The sequence below is a fragment of the Motacilla alba genome, chromosome 13, assembly GCF_015832195.1.
Source record: "Motacilla alba alba isolate MOTALB_02 chromosome 13, Motacilla_alba_V1.0_pri, whole genome shotgun sequence".
In the NCBI taxonomy this organism is placed as follows: Eukaryota; Metazoa; Chordata; class Aves; order Passeriformes; family Motacillidae; genus Motacilla; species Motacilla alba.
In genome coordinates this window covers 7,314,794-7,336,764 of record NC_052028.1, presented here as the reverse complement: position 1 = coordinate 7,336,764, position 21,971 = coordinate 7,314,794, and the positions used below count along the sequence as shown (strand labels likewise).

General features: G+C 48.7%; 1 protein-coding gene across 2 annotated transcripts in view; it reads right to left on the bottom strand.

The window, feature by feature from the left end:
* SEPTIN8 (septin 8) overlaps positions 1-21,971 on the bottom strand; it is a 35,459-nt gene that overhangs the window by 12,974 nt on the left and 514 nt on the right. For both annotated transcript variants that reach the window (XM_038150064.1, XM_038150065.1), the window contains exons 2-4: positions 5,312-5,426; positions 3,844-4,039; positions 2,995-3,181 (exon numbers count right to left, since the gene is read on the bottom strand). In XM_038150064.1, the coding sequence (XP_038005992.1) occupies positions 2,995-3,181; positions 3,844-4,039; positions 5,312-5,426 (498 nt within the window). The remainder of the gene's footprint in view (positions 1-2,994; positions 3,182-3,843; positions 4,040-5,311; positions 5,427-21,971) is intronic.

Below are 21,971 nucleotides of genomic sequence, written 5' to 3'. Positions count from 1 at the left end.
AAGAGCAATATTCTCTACTTGAAGATCTAGTAATAAAATCATGCAGTTGACTAGTGGCATGTCACCCCCTGAACGTGACAGGGGTGCAGTGTGCCCTTGCCTGTCAGTCCATGCTCTGGAGCTGCAATTATGACCAGAGGAAGTCTGTGCTTCAGGCAGGATAGGGAGCTCCCATGCACACAAACAAAAATGCACCTCCTTCTCAAGTCTTTCTGACCAGAGTTGCTTCTCATCTCCAAAAATAAAACTTACAGGAACTTGTCATTTGGTAGAAAATAATTTTGCTGATGCAGTAAGACTGCAGGCACTTCTGCCCTGTGAAACACAGCTGAATTTTTCCCTATCTCCAAACCGCTCCTGAACACAAGCTGCAGTGAAGCCAACAGGCAAATCCTACTTTGGAAGCCACAGAGCTGAGGCACAGGCTGCCTGAAGCACCCCCACCTGCCTAGGATGTGCCATCTCTGGGAGGGCAGGCACTCAGCCACAGCTCAAGCAGCACATGGGTGACTGAAAACCATCCAGGACAAGCAGTGAGCTCCAGGACCCTTATGGCTGCACACACTGCACCACCATCTCCCCTGACAGGGCTGGGTTTTAATTCAATAAATCAGCTTCTCATCTGATACAAATGCACTATGATTTATCTCCTTCTTGTCCCAGGTTAAACCCAGTGGAAATCCCACACCTGTCAGGCCCTATGTGCTTCCCACCAGCAGCCAGCCAGCCAAATTCCACCTATCTACAACCACTTGTGAAGATGCTTCTGCTCTCTGGCTGTAAGTAAATAGCCGAGATAACAGCTGGCCATGAGCTCAGCCAAAGAGATATTGTCTTACAGTACAATGGAAGATTTTGTTTACAAAGCTTTACCCAGAAGGGATTTTGTAGACTTTACACTAAAAGCAAGATTGGCTGTTGAAATTGTCACAGAGAGCCAAAAGCCTGCCCAGGAGCACACATCATGTCACCTGTGGGCTAAAGCAAAGGTGGAACTGAGCCACAGTCATACAAACTCCCTGTTAAACCAGTCCCAGAGGCTGAGCAGCAGAGCAGAGCATTGCCTCTGATGCACCTTCCATCTCCGCAGGCTCCTGTAAAACAAGGGCCACACAAAGCTCTCAATATCAGCAGGTTCAGGTGTGCTCACACAGCAGCACACAGCAGCCAGTGCACACCACCTCTGCTCAGTAACCACCCACTGCTCCCACCGAGAGCAGAACTGCCTGGGCTTTGCTGACCCCCCTTCACCCTGCCCACACAGCAGCCCCAGCACAAACGGCTCGCCTGTAGTGGGAAAGGGCACAGCGCTGCTGTGCACAAACCCTCAGGGAGTGCCTGGGAAGCACTCCCATGTCCTGGGATGACACCGGTGCAGAAATGCAACAGAAATCCCTGATGCCCAGAAAATATCAATGGGCTCCACTTGCTTATTCATTTCCATGTGCCCACTTGTGTGAGGCCACCACAGCATGAAATCCAGGATGTTCTCATGCTGTGGCAAGAAGGGAGATGAGAACAAAGGCATAAAATGACTCCAAGAGAGGGCTATTAAAGTGGAAGTTTGGAAATATAAAAAATTTGCCTGCGCACAAAGTTTTCATCTGTGCACAAGCACAAAGGATTTATTCTGGTACTACCAAAGGACCACATTAAAGGCAACCACAGGGAGATGTGAAAAGTAGGGAACGAGAAGGAAAGGAGAGAAATGCTTTGTGGGACTACCAGCACCAAGGGCAATAGTGCAAAGCTTTCCTCCAAAAATATTTCTGGGAATATGTAATGCTGGCACTGTACCAAGAGACAAAAGTTTATTAAGGGAAAGTTTTCAGATTCCTGATGAAGTCAGTGTAACAGCCAAAGCTACAAACAGCCCACTGCAACAGGAAGCCAGTGCCTGCTCTGGACTGGGGCCAAGGGAAAGCAGGCCATGAGCCCTAGGTGGCAAGGGCAAGCAGCAGGGACTGCACAGGGGAACTCAACCCAGCAGGAAAGTCCAAGAGAACTGCACATGAGCAACAGCCAGGGAAGAGAGTGCTCCCTCACAGTGTAATCCAGGGGACCACCAGGTCCTGCAGGGGGCCACCTGCCATGCCTGTCCCTCTGCAGGCTGAACAGCACCTGCCACCTGAAAGGAACCACCCTGCTGCTAAAACAATACAGGAAATCATTGAGAAGAGAAGAAAAGAAGAGATATTACTGCCACTAGTGACCTTTGAAGCCTCCTGCAGCTCCCTGGAAGCCAGCTGGAACACCCAAAGCTATGTCAGAAGCATGCTCCCAGCTGCATGAACATAAGTAAGTAGTTGGTTGGGTAACACCCTGCCCCCTAAGGCAGAACACCTTATGCACAAAGAAAGAACCCAGCAGACCCTCTCATCACCCACTTTTAGGATTCCTATGACCTTGAGAATTCCTCACCCTATCTACACTTTAAGAAGATACTGTGATCTCCTATCCAGATCACTTGGCATGCCAGCAGTGACAGCTCACACACTCCCTGTGCATCAGCACACACAGCCAATGCTTCCCTCAGCCCTTGTCTCCTCAGCACTGACCACCACCTTAGGACAACTACAGTTCTGGGGGCTCTCAGCCCCCTGTCCCTGCTGACAGCAAAGGGGACTCCACAAGCTAACTGCTGAAGCTGGAAGGCATCCTCACCTGCACACCCAACAGAGCTGCAGCTGATGGCTCTGATAAATATCAGCTAATCTGGGTAAGGTTCTTACAATAGAGGGACACTCTGGAATTTACACAACCAACTGGAAAACAGGCTTTCCCTGACATTCTTCAGGAAAGCCAGTGAGAAAACAAGCACAGGACCTCAGCAATGCCCAGGCCAGACAAAGCTTTACCAGAGTCCTAAGAACGGCTCAGCTGCCGTGCAGGAAGGAGTCCAGCACTTGCACAGAAGGAACAAAACCTTCCACAGGACAAGCAGCACCAAGAGAAGCATTCCAGAAAGAGGGACCGTAGTCTCCAAGCCCCTACCTTGCTATCCAGCTTCTTCATGGTCACCAGGTCCAAGGACTTGAGCGAGTGCCCGGTGGGGGTGATGAAGTAGAGGCAGACGTGAATCCTCGTGTCGTGGTAGTTGAAGAGAGACCGGCGGATTTTCAGCTCTTCTTGCAAATAGTTTTCAAACTGCGTATCAATGTACTCTACGATTGGCCTGTAACTAAAACCATCCCATTAGCAAACCAGCTACTGCAGCACAAATCTAAACCATCTAAGGCTGAAGGAATTCTCACAGATGTTCCATGATATCACTAAAACCAAGTTATAAGACTCAAACAATTCAGCTTTACAATGGGAAAAGTGTGGTGTTTACACACAGACCTTATAATCCAAAGGTTGCTGGAGATTCCTGAGGCTGCACTGCAAAGGCTAAGGAAAGTGGAGCACAGAAAGATGACTACTTCCTCATATCAAACTTTGCCCAGATTTCAGGGCTCAGCCATCTGTCTGCAGCAATGCAACACAACCAAGACACCTTCCAAGACACCTTGGAATCCCAGAAAGCCTTTACCTGGGGCTTGAACAAGACATCTGTGTAGTTAAATGAGACACGTTCAGAACAGATAATTCCTGACCCTGCTCTGAGGACAGCTGGTTAACAGCTCATGCTCCGGGAGGACAGCAATCCCTGCTGGAAAGACCTCCTGTGACCTCTCTTTCTGGCTGTTCACCCTCTACCCTTTGTGCCCAGAACCATAGCCACTACAGACAGCGACTCCTTTACCAGAGACACAGACACTTCTGCAGCGCTGCAAGGGGAACTGCAGGCAGTCGATGTCTAAGCACGAGGCAGAAACACCAAGCAGATGGCACAAGACCTGCCTTTCGTCCTTATTTATCTGATCCCCAAATCCAACGGCATCCACGATGGTCAGCTTCAGGTGCACGTTGCTCTCCTGCAGGTCGTAGGTGCGCGGCCGCAAGCGCACGGCGCTCTCGTAGTGACTGGCTTCCTCCGTCTCAAAGGTGGTGTTGAACAGGGTGTTCATCAGCGTGGACTTCCCAATGCCAGTCTCACCTAGGGAGGACAAACCAGCAGCTCACTGCAGCGTGGATTGGCCACAAAGGACGTTAATTAGAGGACTGAATGACACTGGGGAAGGTCACCATGAATGGCTCGTGGACAGACACGTAATTGTCACACGGGTGTCACACAGACAGGTGTCTGCCTTCCTGGAGGTCTCTCATGTTAATGCAAACAACACAGAGCACTTGGGTCTTGCTTCCCAGTATCACACAAAACACAGCAGCACAGCAAAGCACACTGCTTTCCTTTCCACGACCCCTGACTTTGCTTGGGATTCTGCACTAGACAAGCTGTGGAGAGGACAATTTTAGTAGCTGTTGAAGGACACCTGGGATGCTTCACAAAAACCTCTATCCCAGAATATTTGCCTGACAAGCTGTTTGTGAGCCAGAAAGGCTTTGAATTCCTGGTAATGAAACAAGACTGATATTTTCCAGTTTGGTCTAGAAGGAGCCTCATTTAAACCCCTTACTCACTACACACAGCCCTATTGGTCATGGGGGTGAAGAGGCAAAATCTGAGGAAATAACCTTCACTGCATAGTCTACACAAAGCCATAGGAGCTGCTGTATTTCTGCTGGTCTAGCAGGTTACAATACTTCAGACTCATATACCATACAAGAACCAGCCAAAAAAGAAATGATGCTCATCTCATCACTGAAAGGAACTGGTTTCTAGTACTCCAGCCAGCACCGCTGGCTGATGCTAGATCACATCAACACCAAAATTAAAAGCCAAGAATATAACGAGGTTATTTTAAAGTCAGTAAGGAACAGTTCCCCTCTCTTTCTAAGCACAGAGATGACCACGCTTAACACCCTCTGACACCTGGAAAGCACTGACTAGGCACAGCTCAGACACAAACCTCTTGTGACCAGATTGGGGGGGGCAGGCTCACACTCAGAAATAACCAAGTTACCAACAGCAGCTCTCACATAACCCATGGTGCATCTGACTGTATCTACCTAGACATCATACCCAGCAAAAGCTGCTCATGCAGCCACCCCAGTTAGCATATGGAAACACTTAACTTGCTATATATAGCCTTCCTTTGATCCCTCCTATTGCAAAGCTATTGCAGCAGAGATGATGAGCAATAACCCACTGATTACAGAAATCCTCCTGGCTTGACTCAATGTGTTTTTTAAGAGTTTGGCATTTCTGACTTGCTGAAGTCACTGCCAAGGCTTGTGGCATAGCAGGACACTCAACAAATGCTGGTCCCAGCCTCCCCCCATGGCTGTTTGCAAGGGCCATGCTCACCCACACAGAGGATGTTGAAGCTGAAGCCTTGTGTGACAGACTTGCTGACCAGCTGATCCGGGAGGCTGTCGAAGCCCACATGGCCCCCCAGGGAAAGGTTCCTCTTCTCTTCATTCTGCCAGGGAGAAGAAGCCAGATTAGCAAACTGCACTGAGATGGCAAATGAGGCTGATGAGCCCAAGACCACCCACCCTCCTGGGCACTGCAAAGCCCAGCAGTGCCCTCAAGGGCTTGTGTTTGGCACACCACAGCACAAACCCCCCAGCAGCCACCAACCACAGGAGAGGGTGTGAGGTACTGACCTTTGTGGGGAGCTGGGGGAACCAAGCCACCAGGCTCCAAAGTAAAGAAAACACCAGTGTGAGCTTCAACTGCATGCAGCTGGGAGAGATTAGCAAAGGAAAACCTACCATGGTGTGTTATAGCACTCATTTCTCTTAGACTTTTTTTTGTATTTTATTTTCTCAAGCCCTCCAGCAGTGAATTCAGTTGACAGACTGTGCATTTTTCCCTGAGTGCTTGTCCCTGCCCCCTTGCCATGGCCACAAGCAGCGAGGTTTGCTCACTCAGGCACTGGGGGAGCCGGTGGCACAGGCGGGGCAAGGAACCCTCTTGCTTTACCATCTGTGACCACACAGCTTTCCACTGTTCCTCTGCTGTTCCTGTTCCTGCCTCCCCCGTGTGCACTTTGCTCTCCCTTCTGTTCCCTCCCTCCCCCACAGAGGCTGATCACCTGTAGAGGCTTTGCTTAGGAATTAAGACAACAAAATCCGAGGAGACAGCGGCTCCACGACCTGTGCTAGACAGAAAGGCAGAGCAGAGCAGCTATAAAGTCCAGCAAAGAGGAGCTGACAGAAGGGTCATTTCTCTTTCTAGTGGCTAAAACCAGGTAAGTTTGGAATTTCAACAGATGCACACCTCTCTGCACAACTAAGAAATGATGGCTGAACCCAGGGACCAGACCTCTACTGCCACATCTGGGGTCACCATTGATTGTCGTGGGTCTTCTGGGCAGTCAGGACTTGGTGAAGGGAAGGAGAGATCTTGACTCCATTTCAGAAGGCTGGTTTATTATATTATGATATATATTACATTAAAAAGACCACACTATAACTATACTACAAAGAACAGAGGAAAGATTCATCAGAAGGCGAGACAGGAATAGAAAGGAATGAATAACAAAGTTCTGTGACTCCCAGAGAGTCCGAGAGCTGCTGCCTCCTGGATTGGCCACCAAGCAGAAACATCCCACACTGACCAATCGAGGAAGCACCTGCTGCATTCCACAGCAGCAGATAACAAATTGTTTACACTTGAAGCTGAGGCCCTTCAGCTTCTCAGGAGAAGAAAATCCTAGCAAAGGGATTTTCACAAAATATCACAACCACAGACCTCCACCCCTGGAGCCCCTCAGGCTCCCAGCCACCCATAGAGAAGCAAGGAGACAGGACTTCAGAGAATGAATTGTGATTAATTCACCCTCACTATTTCTTTGGCAATTGATTGTTTTTCTTAATCACCAGCACACGCAGAAGATGAGAATGGAAAAATGTCTGCCCTTGGTTTGGCTCTGGTTCTTCTGTCTGTTCCTGACAATTGGAATTCAATGTCCCAGCACTAAGACTGAGAGACAAGAGCATCCCTGAGAAGAGCCTAAGCTGCCTGTCAAACTTCAATGAAGCCAAGAGGAAAATAAACGATGTGATAAGCCTTGCATATTGCTCTGTGCCTGCAGGAAGGTTGCTAAACAAAACACAAACCTTTGTTCAACTGCATCTTGAGTCAAAGCCCCCTTTAGCTCTGCCTTTGATAGAACAAATATTCTCAGTATTGTAAAATAAATCATTTAAATCACAAGAACAACTTGTGAACAGCTGAAACAACTTCCATGCCTCACACAAAAACCTTCTGGTTGTCCCATTTAGCATTTTTTACCCACTTTCAGATTATTTTAGCACAGTGCTTTCCCAAGTGACTCCCTGGACAAAAATACAATTGAATCATAGCTGGGCTCCTGTGACCCATCCTATTCTGTCCAATCAGGATCAATCACACTCACTAACTTAGCAGAAAGAGCAATCATTCAAAGTTTCCATGTGTAACTGATGTCAGCAATTAAGGTTTTGAGATGACCAGAGTTTAGGTGAATTAAAAATAAAACCAGCCCCTAAGACAGGGGGCTCTCCAAGTTGAACTCTCTTCCATTCACCTGTCAGCACAGGGAGGTGCTCCAACTCAGACCCCAGGATATATGGGGGGGTTTAAAGGTGCTCCAACTCAGACCCCAGGATATATGGGGGGGTTTAAAGGTGCTCCAACTCAGACCCCAGGATATATGGGGGGGTTTAAAGGTGCTCCAACTCAGACCCCAGGATACACAGGGGGATTTAAAGGTGCTCCAACTCAGACCCCAGCATACACAGGGGGGTTTAAAGGTGCTCCAACTCAGACCCCAGCATACACAGGGGGGTTTAAAGGTGCTCCAACTCAGACCCCAGGATACACAGGGGGGTTTAAAGGTGAATCTGTGGTGCTCCAGTCAGCCGAGTGCTGAGCTGTGGATCTCACATGGGGTGGCACTGCCACACTGGGATAGGGAACTCTGGGCATGTGTGAGCTGGGCAGAGACTCAGAGTTGATCAGGTCTGGCTTTCCCCTGGAGGAGAGGCTGTCACAAGGCACAGCAAGCCACTGCAAGCACCAGCTGAGCTCGGGGGGCTTCCTCAGGCTCTCAGCCCAATCTCCCAGCCCCATTTCTCATCTTCCCTGTGTCCCTGCGAGGCACCAGCTCAGAGAGCTCCAAATGCCAGCTCCCAGCACTGCAATGCGGTGACAGCCGGGCCGGCTGTTCCCACAGAAAGCCACTGGGCTTGATGGTTACACTTTGTGTCTTTCCATTTGAAGTGATAAACAAAAACAAGCAAACAAAAACACAAACCAGAAGCCTGGAATGACATTTTGGATGGGAAATAAATAAAGGCTGCCGATGGCTATGATTAGGCTGAAAGTGCCTGAGGCTGGGAGGAGGTTTCCAGGCAACAGGCAGCACCACTGCTCGAGATTTTAAAATAGGCTCCAGCTCAGCAAGGCTGCATTTAAATAGGCTCCAGCCAGGCAGGGCTGCATTGAGAACTCAGTCATGCCTTGGCTGCAGGAAACCCAAATGCATCACACAGGGCTTTCTCTCTTATTTTTTTGGCACTCAGTCGCTGCTCACTACAGGACAGGAATACACCTACTCAGAGCTGCTCGCCATCTCTCAAAGCTGTTAAATCAATGAGCCAAACTTCACTGGAATAACTTTTGCAAGTAACCTTGAAATGCAGCTTCCTTTATTTCTGTAAGCAGCAGAAATAACCTGGTTCAAGTTCAAGGCACTGCTGATACCAAAGCAGAAAACCATTTGCTGTGCTTGCAGTGTGTTCAGCTGTCATTCAGCTCCAAAGGGATTTTGCTGTGTTAGGATAAACAATGGCAACAGCTGCTGGGAAGTAGGAAGACTAGGAAAATAAAGAAAAGGGGGAAAAAGTTTTCCCTGTTTTATACTTTCCCTCCAATCCATCGAGCCTGGAAAGCTGGCAGCCTTGTGAATACAACCACTGCTCACTTGTGGAGTTTGGTGTGTGGACCTGCGCTGGAAAGGAACCACGCCCTGAATGAGCAGCCCCAAATGACCAGCCCTTTTGGCCAGATCCCACGTGCCAGGGTGGCCCAAGGACAGCTTGAAAGTTCACCTGCTAGTGAAGACAAGGTCACACTCCAAATGGAAACCCTTCCAGCAGAAACAGCCAGCCTGCCACACTCAACACAAATAATCAATCCAGAACACAAATGCTGCAATAAATGAGGGAAGCACTAATGCAACAATGTAGAGGGGTTTTCTTTGTCTTTTTGTTTGTTTTAAACAAAAGCTAAGGATTTCAGCAGAATTTTCTCCATACTTTTGCCAGCAATGAGACTGCCTCACAGGATAGGAGCTGGGCAGGTCATACGGCAGAGCCAGCTGGGATCAGCCAGGGCAAGAGCCGGGCAGGAGCACAGCCCTGCCCTTTCCAGCTGCACTGCTCCCTGCACACTCCCACCCTCCACAGCACTCAGGGTGAACCAGGCCCCTCCATCTCACAGCCTGCAGAGACAACTCTGCTGCTTCTTAGCAGGCAGGACCCCATCCTGGGGCTGCAAATAACCACGAGGCAGCCCAGCTTTCTTGAAGCCCATTTCACCATTACACAGCATGATAATTAAGAGTCTGCAATGGCTGCAGGTGGGAACTCTCACCTCAAATAGCAACTGCAGCCCTGAACATCCCTTCTTGGGTCATTAATAACATCCTATGATGGGGCAGCTGCCAGGGTTTTACTTGCAGGCTTTGAACATGCTCTTCAAAGATTTCTGTGCCTCGAGCTGATCTTCAGGCTTGAAGCAGAGAGCCAAGGGGATAAATAATATTTTGAATCTGGAATTTTGTGGGAAATGAAAGATTCATCATAAGGGCAGAGCAGAACTTATGTATTTTCAAATCCTAAGTTTTCACAAATGTTCTGTCCAGGCAACAGGCACAGAAATGGCATCTGGGGCATGGCCACAGGAACAGCAGCCATCCCAGAGGGATGTATCAGATATCTTATGTATCTTTAGCTCTGATTTGACAGCAACATCACAGGACCCCTTTCTTAGCATGCAGCAGAAAGACAGACATGTCCTTGGCAGCAGAGATGGACACGTTTAGCTGAGCACCACAAGAACTGAAATGAAACCTCCAACCATAGAGCTTCAAATGCACCAGGCACCCCAGCTCCTGGAGACACCCCGCTGGAGGCTGAGGGTGCATCTGGGATGCACAATGGTACACCAGCCCATTCCTGTGGCCACACAGCTCAGAGCTGCCCAGGGAACCAAAATCTGCTCTTCAAACCCACATCAGCTTCTGAGCCCATCCCAGCAGGGTCGCCGAGGCCGTGCCTGCGGCAGGACCGCAGGGCTGGCAGGCAGATGGGACAGCACTGCTCTGGGCAGCTGGCACACACCACAGCCACTGCAGATATGTCATTTGGCCCTTTACTGAGAGTACCACATCCACTGCAGAGATGTTATTTGGCCCTTTACTGCGAGTACCACAGCCACTGCAGATATGTCATTTGGCCCTTTACTGCGAGTACCACAGCCACTGCAGAGATGTTATTTGGCCCTTTACTGCGAGTCAAACAAGAAAGGGCAACAGAGAAACACAATCAGAAAGACCAAATCCAGGTGCCCATAAGAGGGTCACCACTTCACCACATACTAATTTGGCTCTTCTTCACAGACAGTGATAAAAGAAACCTGTGAGAAGTGCATAGGTACAGCTTCAAACTGGGTGCCTATGATTCTTCAAAAAATAAAAACCTGATCACAGTTTCTCTTCATGCTTCACCTCCAAATTAGCATCAGTTTCACTCTGCGTCATTACATTTTTCAGCAGCTCGTTCCAGGAAAAGTGGTTTTACCACTGCCTGCACAACCCAGGGGAATGTCAGCAATGGGACCAGCTCCATGTTCAGCTGCCCCTCAGCTGCAGAGCTCCTAGCTGGGGCTCCTGGTGCAGAGCAGCTGACTGCTTCAAGATGTGCTGGCCCTGCTTCCTTTGCTTTCACCAGGAGCACTATAAACAGAGTGGACCTTGTATAGAGAGGATCATTCTGATATCAGTTGGTTAAAAAAAATAAACATCTCTAGAAGTATCATCTTTCAATAATCCCACCACAAAATTCTCCTTAGTGACATATGCTTGTGTTTCCTGCTTGAGACAACCCTTGGGCTTTTTCTTCCTGAATGATGCAGGCGAAAGCATATGGGTAAACAAAAGCATAATGGAATGCCACAATCAGAAATGCTGATACTTATTTTTAAATGGTGAACCTGGCATGATGGGACTTGTAATGTAAACTCTGGGCCCTGCTTCATCAGCACACAAGCAACTGGTGAATAAAATCAAGAGGGAAAACAAAACATCACATGGTTTAGCTGACAAACAGTGATGACTTCTGGATGTATACCCTGAGGGACAGCACAGAACTTTTCTGTATCTGAGCTGCCCTTTCCCATTTCTACAGCCCAACAAAACATAAGTGAGAAGGAATAAAAAGCTGACATTTTCCAAGGCCAAACAGCAAAGACCTACAGGGCAAGAAGGAAGGAAACTGAGTTTTCTCTCCTTTCTGCTACATGAATAGGGCTTACACTTTAGCAGTGACCTTCAACCCAAAGGTATCTGCTGCTCCCAAACGCTGCCTCCAGCACCTCTGCACCACCAGCCCGGGATCTGTGGCCAGGCTGCAGCTCTCCACACAGGGAGAAGCTTGTGTCTTCCAAGAGCTCACTAGGCAGCTGAATTTCAGGTCCTTCTCTTCCCAGAGTTTTCCCACTTATATTTTACACACACACACTTAGAAAACACAAAGAGGCAACAACACAACATCTGCATGGCGCTTTTCCACAGCACTTCAATTCCCACTAATGAGGCACACTTTTGTTTTTAAATTCCTCAATCCTGGATGTCACCTTGACTTTACACCACGACAAATCCTCCCGTGCTTTGCAGCCTGGGTCACATCATCTGTGTCACAGGGATGCCCTGCAGCAGATCTGTGGCACCGGCTGTTCCCAGGGGAGCATTGCTTTGCCCTGCAGGGAACACGTGGACATGGAGTGCCAGGCACACACAGATCCTCTCCCCTCCAACCTACAGTCAAATCCAAACAGAAGGAAAAACCAGAGCTAGCAGATTGCAGGTTCTGAGCAGAGTGACTCAGAGAGCAGCAGGAGAAGAGCAGGGAGGGCTCCCCAAACCCTGCACGGCCACTGCAGAGCTCCGAGGGGCTGGCCCGGCACCCGGCACAGCTGGGCACTGCTGCTGGCACAAAACAATGACTTCACCCTCTCCACGCCCCATCCACAATCCACAGCAGTGTGTGCAACACAAAGATTAATACATGCACCGGTGGCGTTTGTAGGATGCTATTCCCTTGTCTCCTGCATGGAAAGACATGGAATCAGGAAATCATTCCATCCTGGTGCAGGGAGTCTCCTTTTGCAACTGAGCAGAGCAAGGACTGAGTGATATCTGGCTGTTTATCCAGTTCCAGCAGGGCAAGCTGGTCCCAGGTACAGGCTCTCGTGTGCTGGCACGGCAGCAGCTGCAGCGCCAGCCACGGGCACTGCCTGGCCCCTCTCAGGCTGGGCACCTCGGGCAGCAGCTCCACAAACCACGAAACACAGAGGGCTGCTTCAGGGTCCAGCACATGCAGGTCCCTAGCCCAGCCCCACAGCTTCCCCCAAATGCCACTGCTGCAAGATTCCTTGCGAGGGCACTTGGAGTTATCACCATTTCACAAGTACACTGAGTCATGGAGCAGTTGAGTACTTGCCTAGAGACCTTTGGGCAAACAGTGTCAGAAGCCAAATTCAGCTCCTTTGTCCAAGAAGGCACGCCCTGGGGCTTGGCCCAGCTTCTGGATCAATGCAGAAAATTTTGACAAATTACCTCTCTCTGGAGAATCTCTCCATCTCTGAATGCTGGCTCAATAAATGCCACTTGACATTTGCAAAGAGACAGCAGTGAGCACCGACTCATGTTTCCATGAAGGAAAATCTCTTCTGCCTAGCTCAGAGCTGAGGGGCACTTAACAGCAACACACACCCCAGGTACAAAAAACACCTCTGTGGTGTGAGCAACACTCCAAACACTCACTAACACACCTGAAAACATCACCTGTCTTGTACTCCCAGGCTAATGACTATTAGATGGATAGCAGCACCACTGAATGAGATTGCACTTTGCAGCCTAGTAAGCAGAAGGAGATGGTCCAAGAGAGGTAATGAGACCAGGTTTGACAGTGAGAGGATTCTGAGCATAGTCAGTCTCAACAGAGGGCTCAGCAGAGGTGGAGTAGGCGTGACCTTGTGGGTGCCTTTGGCACCGGAGACAAAATGAAGCACACTCAGCTGGGGCTGGCCAGTAGATTGTCACATCTAAATGCACCTGATCTCAAGGAGATTTGCAAAGTGCAAGCACACAGCCAGTTCTGAAGGTTTTCAGTTAATCTTAAGGGTGGGCTTAAAATTTCAGATCCCCATCATGGAGCACTTAATAACAGGCTGGGGAAAGAAGAAAGGAAGAAAAAACAAACCCACAGATGTGGGGTTTCTGCTGGTTTACCACTTGTCTTACAACACCAACAATAGAAGATGAAGAGCTTCATCTTCTCTGCTACTTCCTGCTCCCAGTCACTCAACCAGGATGCACCTGAGACCATGAGCCTTCCACGCCTGTGCAGGGAGGGCAACTGTTGTTTTTCCCTGCTGCAGCAACCCTAAAGAGCTGTAAAAGGTAACATGGTGATGCCTAGCACTGCTCTTCTCCCCAGCAATGGCAGGGCAGAGCCCCAAGTGCCTTCCCTCCCTTCTGTTTTCCAACAGGCTGCACACAGCAGCACAGCCACATCTAAGCCAGCTCTCCGTGTGTGGGACGCTGTGCCAGCCAGCCATCTCCAGTTGCTGCACGCTCACAATAAGCTTCCAGCCTACACTGGAGTCCCCCCAAAAAACCTCACACTAAACCAACACAATTCCCAGCCCCCCTCCCCGTTAAACCGCTCTTCTAAGAATGCCAAGAATTTTCCCAGACACTCAAGCCTTTATTCATATCCCTCCTGGCTCCCAGCTGCACTGCAGGCAGGCAAAAACATCACTGAAGAAACCACATATGGAGTCACCACCAAGACATGCCAAGTAAAAATCAGAGCCACTTTATATTACAGAAGCAAGAAGGGTCAGGAGCTGAGGTTCTTGTCTTTAACTTTTCGACCCATTTTTAAGAGCTGTTCACAAACTTTAAGACCAGCCAAGTGACCAGGGAGTTCACGGTGAAGTGCAATGCTCAGCACCTATGGAAAACAAATATTTCAAAATATCCCTGGGCCAGTGCCAAGGTTTCACAATGTCCCACGTGCCCCAGGGCAGCCTCGGGAAGCAAAGGCTCTGCTGCACAGCAGCAAAACCCAGTGCTGAGCACACACTGCAGCCTCCTCCCTAAGTAGGTGGACAGGATTTCAGTGAGAAAGCCAAGCTCCTTTGAAGGGAGGAACTCCTTAGGCAAACTCCTTAACTGCTTTCCTGTAGCCAAGGCTGGTGCCAAAGCTCTCTGGATTGCTGGGCACACCTTGTGCTGGATCCCAGCAGCCAGCCGGATGCCGGGCACTCCCAGCACCCTGCACGGCTCCCCTCCTGCACCAGCCCGCTCCTTCAGCACCTGGGAGCACACAGCTGAGCTGAGGGCACTGCCTTCAGCATCACTTCAGCCCCAGCAGCCTTTCCTCCTTCAAGAAAACACCACAAACCACAGAATACAAAATAAAAATCCTACACACATCTACAAAATCAAATGGTACAGGCTTAAAATATCAGTTTTTGCTCATGCTCAAAGCCAAGTCTCGAGGGAGAGTAAAGCTCCTCATCTTCTTATACCACACACATCCAAGTTGATCCATTCACAACCTGTGAATGCAACATCAATTTTAATTTTCTGCAAACAAACTGACTGTTTCTGGCTTAAATTCCTCTCTTTTTTTCACCACAAGCAAAATTCCCACATGCCTCTTTTCTTAAGCTGTTATTTAGTGATTTCCCTATAACATTTATAAAGCCTAATTAATTAATTGTGAGGTTTTTCTTAATCAAGAGAGGATTAAATGGGCATTTTGCCTCTATCACAAGTCCTGGACGAGAGTTTAGCAGGAGCAAAGCAGGATTTACCAGGCATTATGCATAGTGCTTTGCAAACATGAAGGCTGTCTTTGAGAATAAGGAAAGTTGGTTAAAAATAAAGAAAACTATGGAACCAAAAATGAAAGACATTTCCTCCAAAAATGACCTTAAAGGATGAGAAAGTTCAGCTTCTCGGCAGCCTGAGAATTCCATCCCCCATAAACTATTCAAAACCAAGCAAAGTCCAAAATACAAATGAAACTTTTTAAACAGACTGAAAAAAAAGATCCTGAAATATAAACAATGCCACCCAACACTGCCCTAGTTAGTTTCTTTTAAAAATTATTTATTCAGAAGCTGCTGAGGCTTTTCAGTTAATGGACTCCCCAATTAACCCTGTCAAGAGCCTAATCTTAGCCTGTACTAGATAAGGCTTTCTCCAAGTTCACCCGAGGCAGCGATGCATTCCCAGTTTACTCAGCTGCTCTAAGCTGAGGAATCTCTTTGGGTTCCCAGCATCCTTCCACGAGGAAGAGGAGACACTTGGCAAACACAAGTGGCTGTGGGACAAAGCCAGGAGATAAACTAAGTGCCTACCCTTAAGGTCTGGAATGAAAAAGGTTTGGAGCAGTTTAAAAGAAGTGTGGAAGAGGGGAAAAAGGATCTGGATCCCCATCACTCCAAACAAGCCACACTGGATAGCAGTCACCAAGCTTATTTGCTTTAGTTACCACTTAAAATAAACATGGCTCATTCCCACATACATTTCCAGAATTTATTGCCCAATTACAATAAATACTATTATCCAGTATATTTTTAGAGAAGGGAACAGAGATATAATGGGAACGCAAGAGCTTTTGGTCAGCACTGTATGCTTTTTCCCAGTTTGCCTTATGCAACCATCCCACAGCATCTCCACCAACAGATCTTCCAGCTGACCACATCTTCTTGTAATAATGCCTGGAAGACATCAGAAAGAGAATATCCCACAATATACCACAGCAACTCAGCTCCTCTGAGAGCTAATAAGCTGACTGCTATATATCCTATTAACACATGCCTCCAGAAAGCCTCCAAGTGTATTAGCACAGAATGCCTTTAATCTGAAGAATCAAGGCAACAGAAAAAAGGAAAATAAAACCTCTATTTGAAAAATACAGCAAAAAGATAAGCTGAAAGGACTATTTGTTCTGTATGAAAATACAGAATAAATCTATATTTAGGGATATAAGCTGGAAGCACCTTTGCTGCAGAAAAAGGGGAAGGGGAACATTGCTGGGAGGCCAGCTGCCACCTTCCCCAGGCAGCATTTCCCTGTGGCAGAGCTGAAAGCCAGGATCAGTGTGGCTCAGGAGGGAGGGCTGCTGTGAGCAGGGTGTGGAGCAGAGACCTGGCAATGCCCTTCTGCCCCCACAGCCCGGGCACCCAGGGGTGCACACACTGCAACACGGCGGGGACGGCCTCCTCTGCCGGCAACAGAGCTGAGGATTGCAGGGAGGTCCTGGCAGACACGGGAAGGTTCCATTTCCCAGCATCACCACCAGCTCTGGAAGCACAGCAGCCACAGCTGAAGGCATGTCTGTACAGCCCTGTGCAGGCAGACATGAACTCAGCAGGGCAGGAGCTGAGGGCTGAGCCCTGCCTGTTACAGCCAGGGCCAGCTGAAGGCTGCCTGTGGGGACTTGATGCATTCCCCACATGTTTGTTTCCCTGCACACAAAACGCAAACTCATCACAGCATCTCATGCAATGGTGATGAGGACGGGAGAACCCCAACCCTTGGATGGAAACCCAGCCCAGGCTCCCTGGCTCCACAGCTCCCTGCGACAGTCTGGGTCTGAGGCGGTGCAGCCAGAGAGGGCAAGAGCCCGAGACAGAGAGCTCGATGGGAACCTTGCTCCAGCTGTCTGACATCCCTGGAATTTCATGCGTGTGGGAGACAGACACTTTCTGGTTTCACAAAGGAATCTGAACATCTAAAAGTGGTGCCTTCACAGCCCTGACCTGGTCAGCCACAAGCCGAGAGCGGCGATTAGGGCTGCGTCCAAGAATCCTGTGGTTCTCACTGACACCACTCCTCTCTGAACATCTCCTATCACCCCATTTGGAGGATGCTGATTCCCTGTCTGGGTTTACCTTCTGCATCCCAATGTCACAAACTGGATGATCATGGCTGCTTATGCCAGAGAAGAGGCTCGGGAAGGAAAGCACGTGGCTGGGACTGAGGACAAAGAGCACTTTCAGGATTTTTTTCCTCACTTGGGCTGCTCTGGGAGAAGAGGTGGGCTCTCTTAGCTGTCTGACACTTCTATGATACACGAATACAAATGCAAAGCTTCAGGTATAAAGCCAGAGCTCACTGCAGCTATGCAGATGTGGGGAAGAAGAGAAACAAGAGGATTCTGCATAAATGCAAGGCCCACCTCAACAAAACAAGTATGGGACAGGACAATGTTACTTCCAAAGGCTGCACAACAGGGCATCTGAAACAAACAGGGCAGCTTCTCCCATCCACAGCCTGAAGTGTGCTCAAAACACTCCGTATAATCAAAACTAATCCCATAAACGTGCCCTTACCCTACACAGGTGGGGTGAAGCGTGCAGCCTGCCCACGCCCTGCACGTCTCCTTCAGTCCCATCACCTCCCAAATTCCTCCTCTTCATTGCACAACCCAGGAAAAGCCAATTCAGCATCACGCCAGTTTCTCCCCCTCCCAAGCTCCGAGCCAAAGGAGCAGGGGAAGGAAAGATGAGCGTGACTGCTGCTCCTGCAGGCAGAAAAACAGCCCAGTGATGGGCCCTTGGCTTGCACAGCGGTGCCTTGAGACGACAGGACTGGGGACAGCGGGGCACTCAGAGACAGGGCTGTGCCTCTCCCCGCAGCTGCAGACAGCCCTGCCGCTCTGCCACAGAAGATAATATTTAGGGAGCTTCTGGCCTTCCAGCAACGCTGGGGACTGGCTGACAGCTGCCAGCACAGCACAGATGACAAGCCCTGACACCGTGCCGGCCTCCTGAAAGGGAGTTATTCTTCAGGCTCTCATTTGTTTTGCCGATGCCGAGGGCACACACGGCCTCAGCCTCCGCCAGCTCACGTCCTTCCACCCACAGCCTGAGCGCTCACTGCAGTTATGAGTGCCTCGGAGAGCTCGGGAGCTCCCACGCAGAACAACATGTTGCATCTCTGCTGCAGGAGGAAGAGACACCCCGGATTCACCAGCAGTGACAGCACCACAGCGGGGAAGAGGAAAAAAAACCAAAAAGCATCTTATTCTGGGCAACATCTGTACCCAGTGCATACATTGAAAGTAAGTGTTTAACTGCCATGGGCTGTGGTTGAGTTAATAGATTCTGTGGTTGAGGCAGTCAGAGCTGGCTTCCTGCATGAGGACAGGCGAAATTCCAGGGCAGAGATCTCAGGCTTGGAGATGCAACCAGCAATTTGTCCCCTCCAGTGGAAGGCCATTTTCTGCATCGTTCCCTCCCAAAAAAGCATACACCACAGGCAGAAGAGCTGGCCAGCGCAGGGAGGAGAAGGGCTGCTCCTGCTGGGTTGGCTTTCTGGTGCCTGCTACCAGCTCAGAGAAAAATCTGTCACTTGTGCTCCACGCTGCATGGGGGACCACTTGAGTTTATCCAGGCAAAAGGTAAAATAACTGAATGCAGAAACAGACAAAGAGATTTAATACTGGAACTTCCAAATGGTGCCAACTGCCTGGGCGAAAAAGAGAGCAGAGGGAACGTCTGAATTCAAATCAGCCCCGTTTTCCACTGGAATTGAGCCATGGAAAGGCTTTCCTTGAGAGTTCGTTTAGAAGAAAATGTAAGCCTGTGCTTAGCAGCTGCAGTGATAAGACTTCTTTCTGGTCATGAACCACAGAGCTGTTCTCAGCTCACTCCCCAAGCCCATCTCTCACAGACTGAAGCATCACACTGGCCCCTTACAGGAAGAGTGGGTTTAGGCTGTGCAGTCATTAAGTGAACCTGAGCTTACAGACAGCAGCAACAACACATGAAGTTTATGGCAATGGCAGTTGTGGCAGGAACAGGCACCATCCAAAGGTCCCTCTCCTCCCACAGAGCTGGGAGCAGGTGACAGAAAGGCAGTGGTGTGTAAACAGGTAACGCTCACACACAGCTGACCAACTTGCCAGATCCTCCCCAAGCTCAGCAACTCCCTGAGACAAAGCAAATCCCATCGTCTACTTCCAGCAAAGAAATTGCTCTTCAGCTTTCCTCTGTATAAAGTGGTGTTTTTTCTGCAAGCTCTTCTAAGGAACATTAATTTATCAAAAAGCTGCCAGTACCAGCCTAGCTGTCAATCACTTACACGAAGGGAAATCTCAGGATTGCATATGGACAGCTGTCCCCAGCCACAGCTCACACACTGCCAGGTACATGTGATGTGTCCAGTGCTCTCTGCCCTGGGCATCAGTGCTCACACATCCCTGTCTGTGCAGGCAGGCGTGGTGTCCCCACAGAGCAATCAGACAAAGTTAGCTTTTCACATTAAACTCTTCTCTGAGCCCAACCCTGAGACTGAGGACACCTGCTTCTTCTCACAGAACTGCTCAGTTTGGAGCCCACTGCCTTTGCACCAGCATGCCAGGCTGTGGGTTAGTGCAGACAGTTAAGCAGCAGTGTTTTATTTAAAAAGAGAGAAAGCAACAGATTTGGGAAAGCAGAAGTCTTACAGTCTCAGTCTCACATCTCATCCCATTTATTCTCCAATGCATCTCCAGTCACTTCTCTGTCACTTTTTCTCCTTACAGCTTTTCCCAGCTCCTTCAGAGCTCCTGCATTTCAAGCACCTTCTGGCTTCCATGGTGGTTGGGCCGTTTCCCACTCAACATCCCAACATCCCTGCTAATACTGCTAGTGTCTGCTCCAGTACAGTCACCACATGTGCTAACTCAGCACTGGCCAGCCCAGACAATGGAGAAGCTGTGAACTTTAATGACAAAATAAAAGTGTTTCATAAATGAACTAAACTTTATCAGTTCTCCTTCCACCCTGGGTGTGAGCAGCTCCAGAAGTGATGCTTGCAGCCCAAGCCCTGAACACAGCTGTGGCTACCAGAGCAGATGAGCAGAAAACTTCAGTCTCCAGGGGTTGAAGCAAATCTCTCTCACAACACTACAGCCACAAAAACAAAGATGGTGTTTAGCACCACTGGTGTGATCCTGCTTCCTCAGAGGCAGCTTTCCATGGGTGAGCTTCCTTTCATTTGTTTTCGTTGGTCATTTCCAACAGCAGCACTTGAAGGGAACTTTATTGTGCTGGAGACAGAGGCAATCTGGAGGACTGCACAAGGGAAGCGTGCATCTGGGGAGTTTTCAAAACACATTATCCAAACCTAAGGGTCACTGCATTCCAGGATATCAGTGTCAGCTGGATACCTATAAATAGCTTCACCAATCATGACCCATTGTGTATCAAAACTCCACTTCAGAAGCTTTTTCAGCATTACTTCCTACTGCAAATACAAACAGCTGGTAAAAATAAGTGAATTTATCATCACCTTTGCTTGGCAGTGACAAGCTACTCCCACATGGACTTCATGCTCAGGAAGCTGAGGTATGGTAATATAAAATGGCAACAAGAAACCTGTAAGCCCTTCAGAAAGAACAACTCAGAGCACCTGAATCATGAGGTTTCCATGATGCTGGAGGAACAAGAGCTGAGATGCAAGCTAGGGGTAAAGGAAACAGCAGCTGGGACAGATGTCTCCCCCACATCAAATGGAAACGAGAGGATGCTCTCCCACCCTCAAAATCCCTATAAACCCATCCCTGCTCATTGCACAAAGCAAGCAGGTTTCTTCCTAATGGAGTTGGGCACTCAAACCATGCTGGAGCCCAGCCACTTCCCTTTGATGCCAAAATGAGAGCCAAACACCTTCAGGAGGATTTTTCCCCTTTTCCATTTTTTAAAAATCAAAGTGACAGAATATTGATGTAAGTACACACCAAAAAAAAAGCAAATTAATTTATTTTTCTCCAGAACGAGGCAATATTTTAGATTCCTGTAACACCTATGGAAACCTGCACAGGCAACAGCAGGCACACCAAATTAACATTAAAAGTATTTTTATATGATACAAGTGCGGAAAGAATTGCAGTGAGAGAGTCTGGGTGTTTTTATTCTCTGTCACTGTCATTCCCTTAATCTACTCCTCCCAGAGCCTAGAAACATTAGCTTTCTTAAATAAGAGCCTCAGTTCAATTTTCCTTTATGCAAGTTTTAAGTAAGTTACAGTCTTGAAAAGTCATTCCTGAGCTGGAAACTTTTGGGCCAGGATTCAAAGAAATGAAGCAGGGTTTGAGATCCTTGGCAAAAAGTAGCTTACAGAGAAAACAGTAGCAGGGACTTGCTTGTGCTCAAAGGGCATGCCTATAATTCAGCCAGCCACCACTGCTGTTCCCATTTATTTAGTAATATCACACCAGACTACTTTGACTTTGGAGAGCTGTGCTATTTAATGCGGTAAAAATGTTTTCAGCTCTGAGAGAGTACAAGACACAACACCAAGCTATTTAACGAGAACAGCCCTTCCAACAACAACAAAAAATTCAAGCTGTAGACAAAGAATAGTTTTGGGCCGACAGATTTTAGCCAGATTGACTTCCGATAGCAGTTATACAACATGTGAGCTGCAGAGAGGCGGCAGTGCACAGGTCACGCTCCATATTTGCTGTACAGCATTCCTCATCCATTGGCTCAGAGAGCAGCCAGCCTCAAGGGTTTGCTTTACCCGTGCTTAAATCAGCGTGCCTCTCCCTGTTTTGTATACACACCGCTAAGTTACTACTGCAGAGTGTTTGGATACCAGCGGTATGTAAACACTCGCTATTTGGGAAGGTCTGACCCCATTTCCTGCCGCCTGTCTCTGCGGGGTGATGCGCGCCTGCAGACA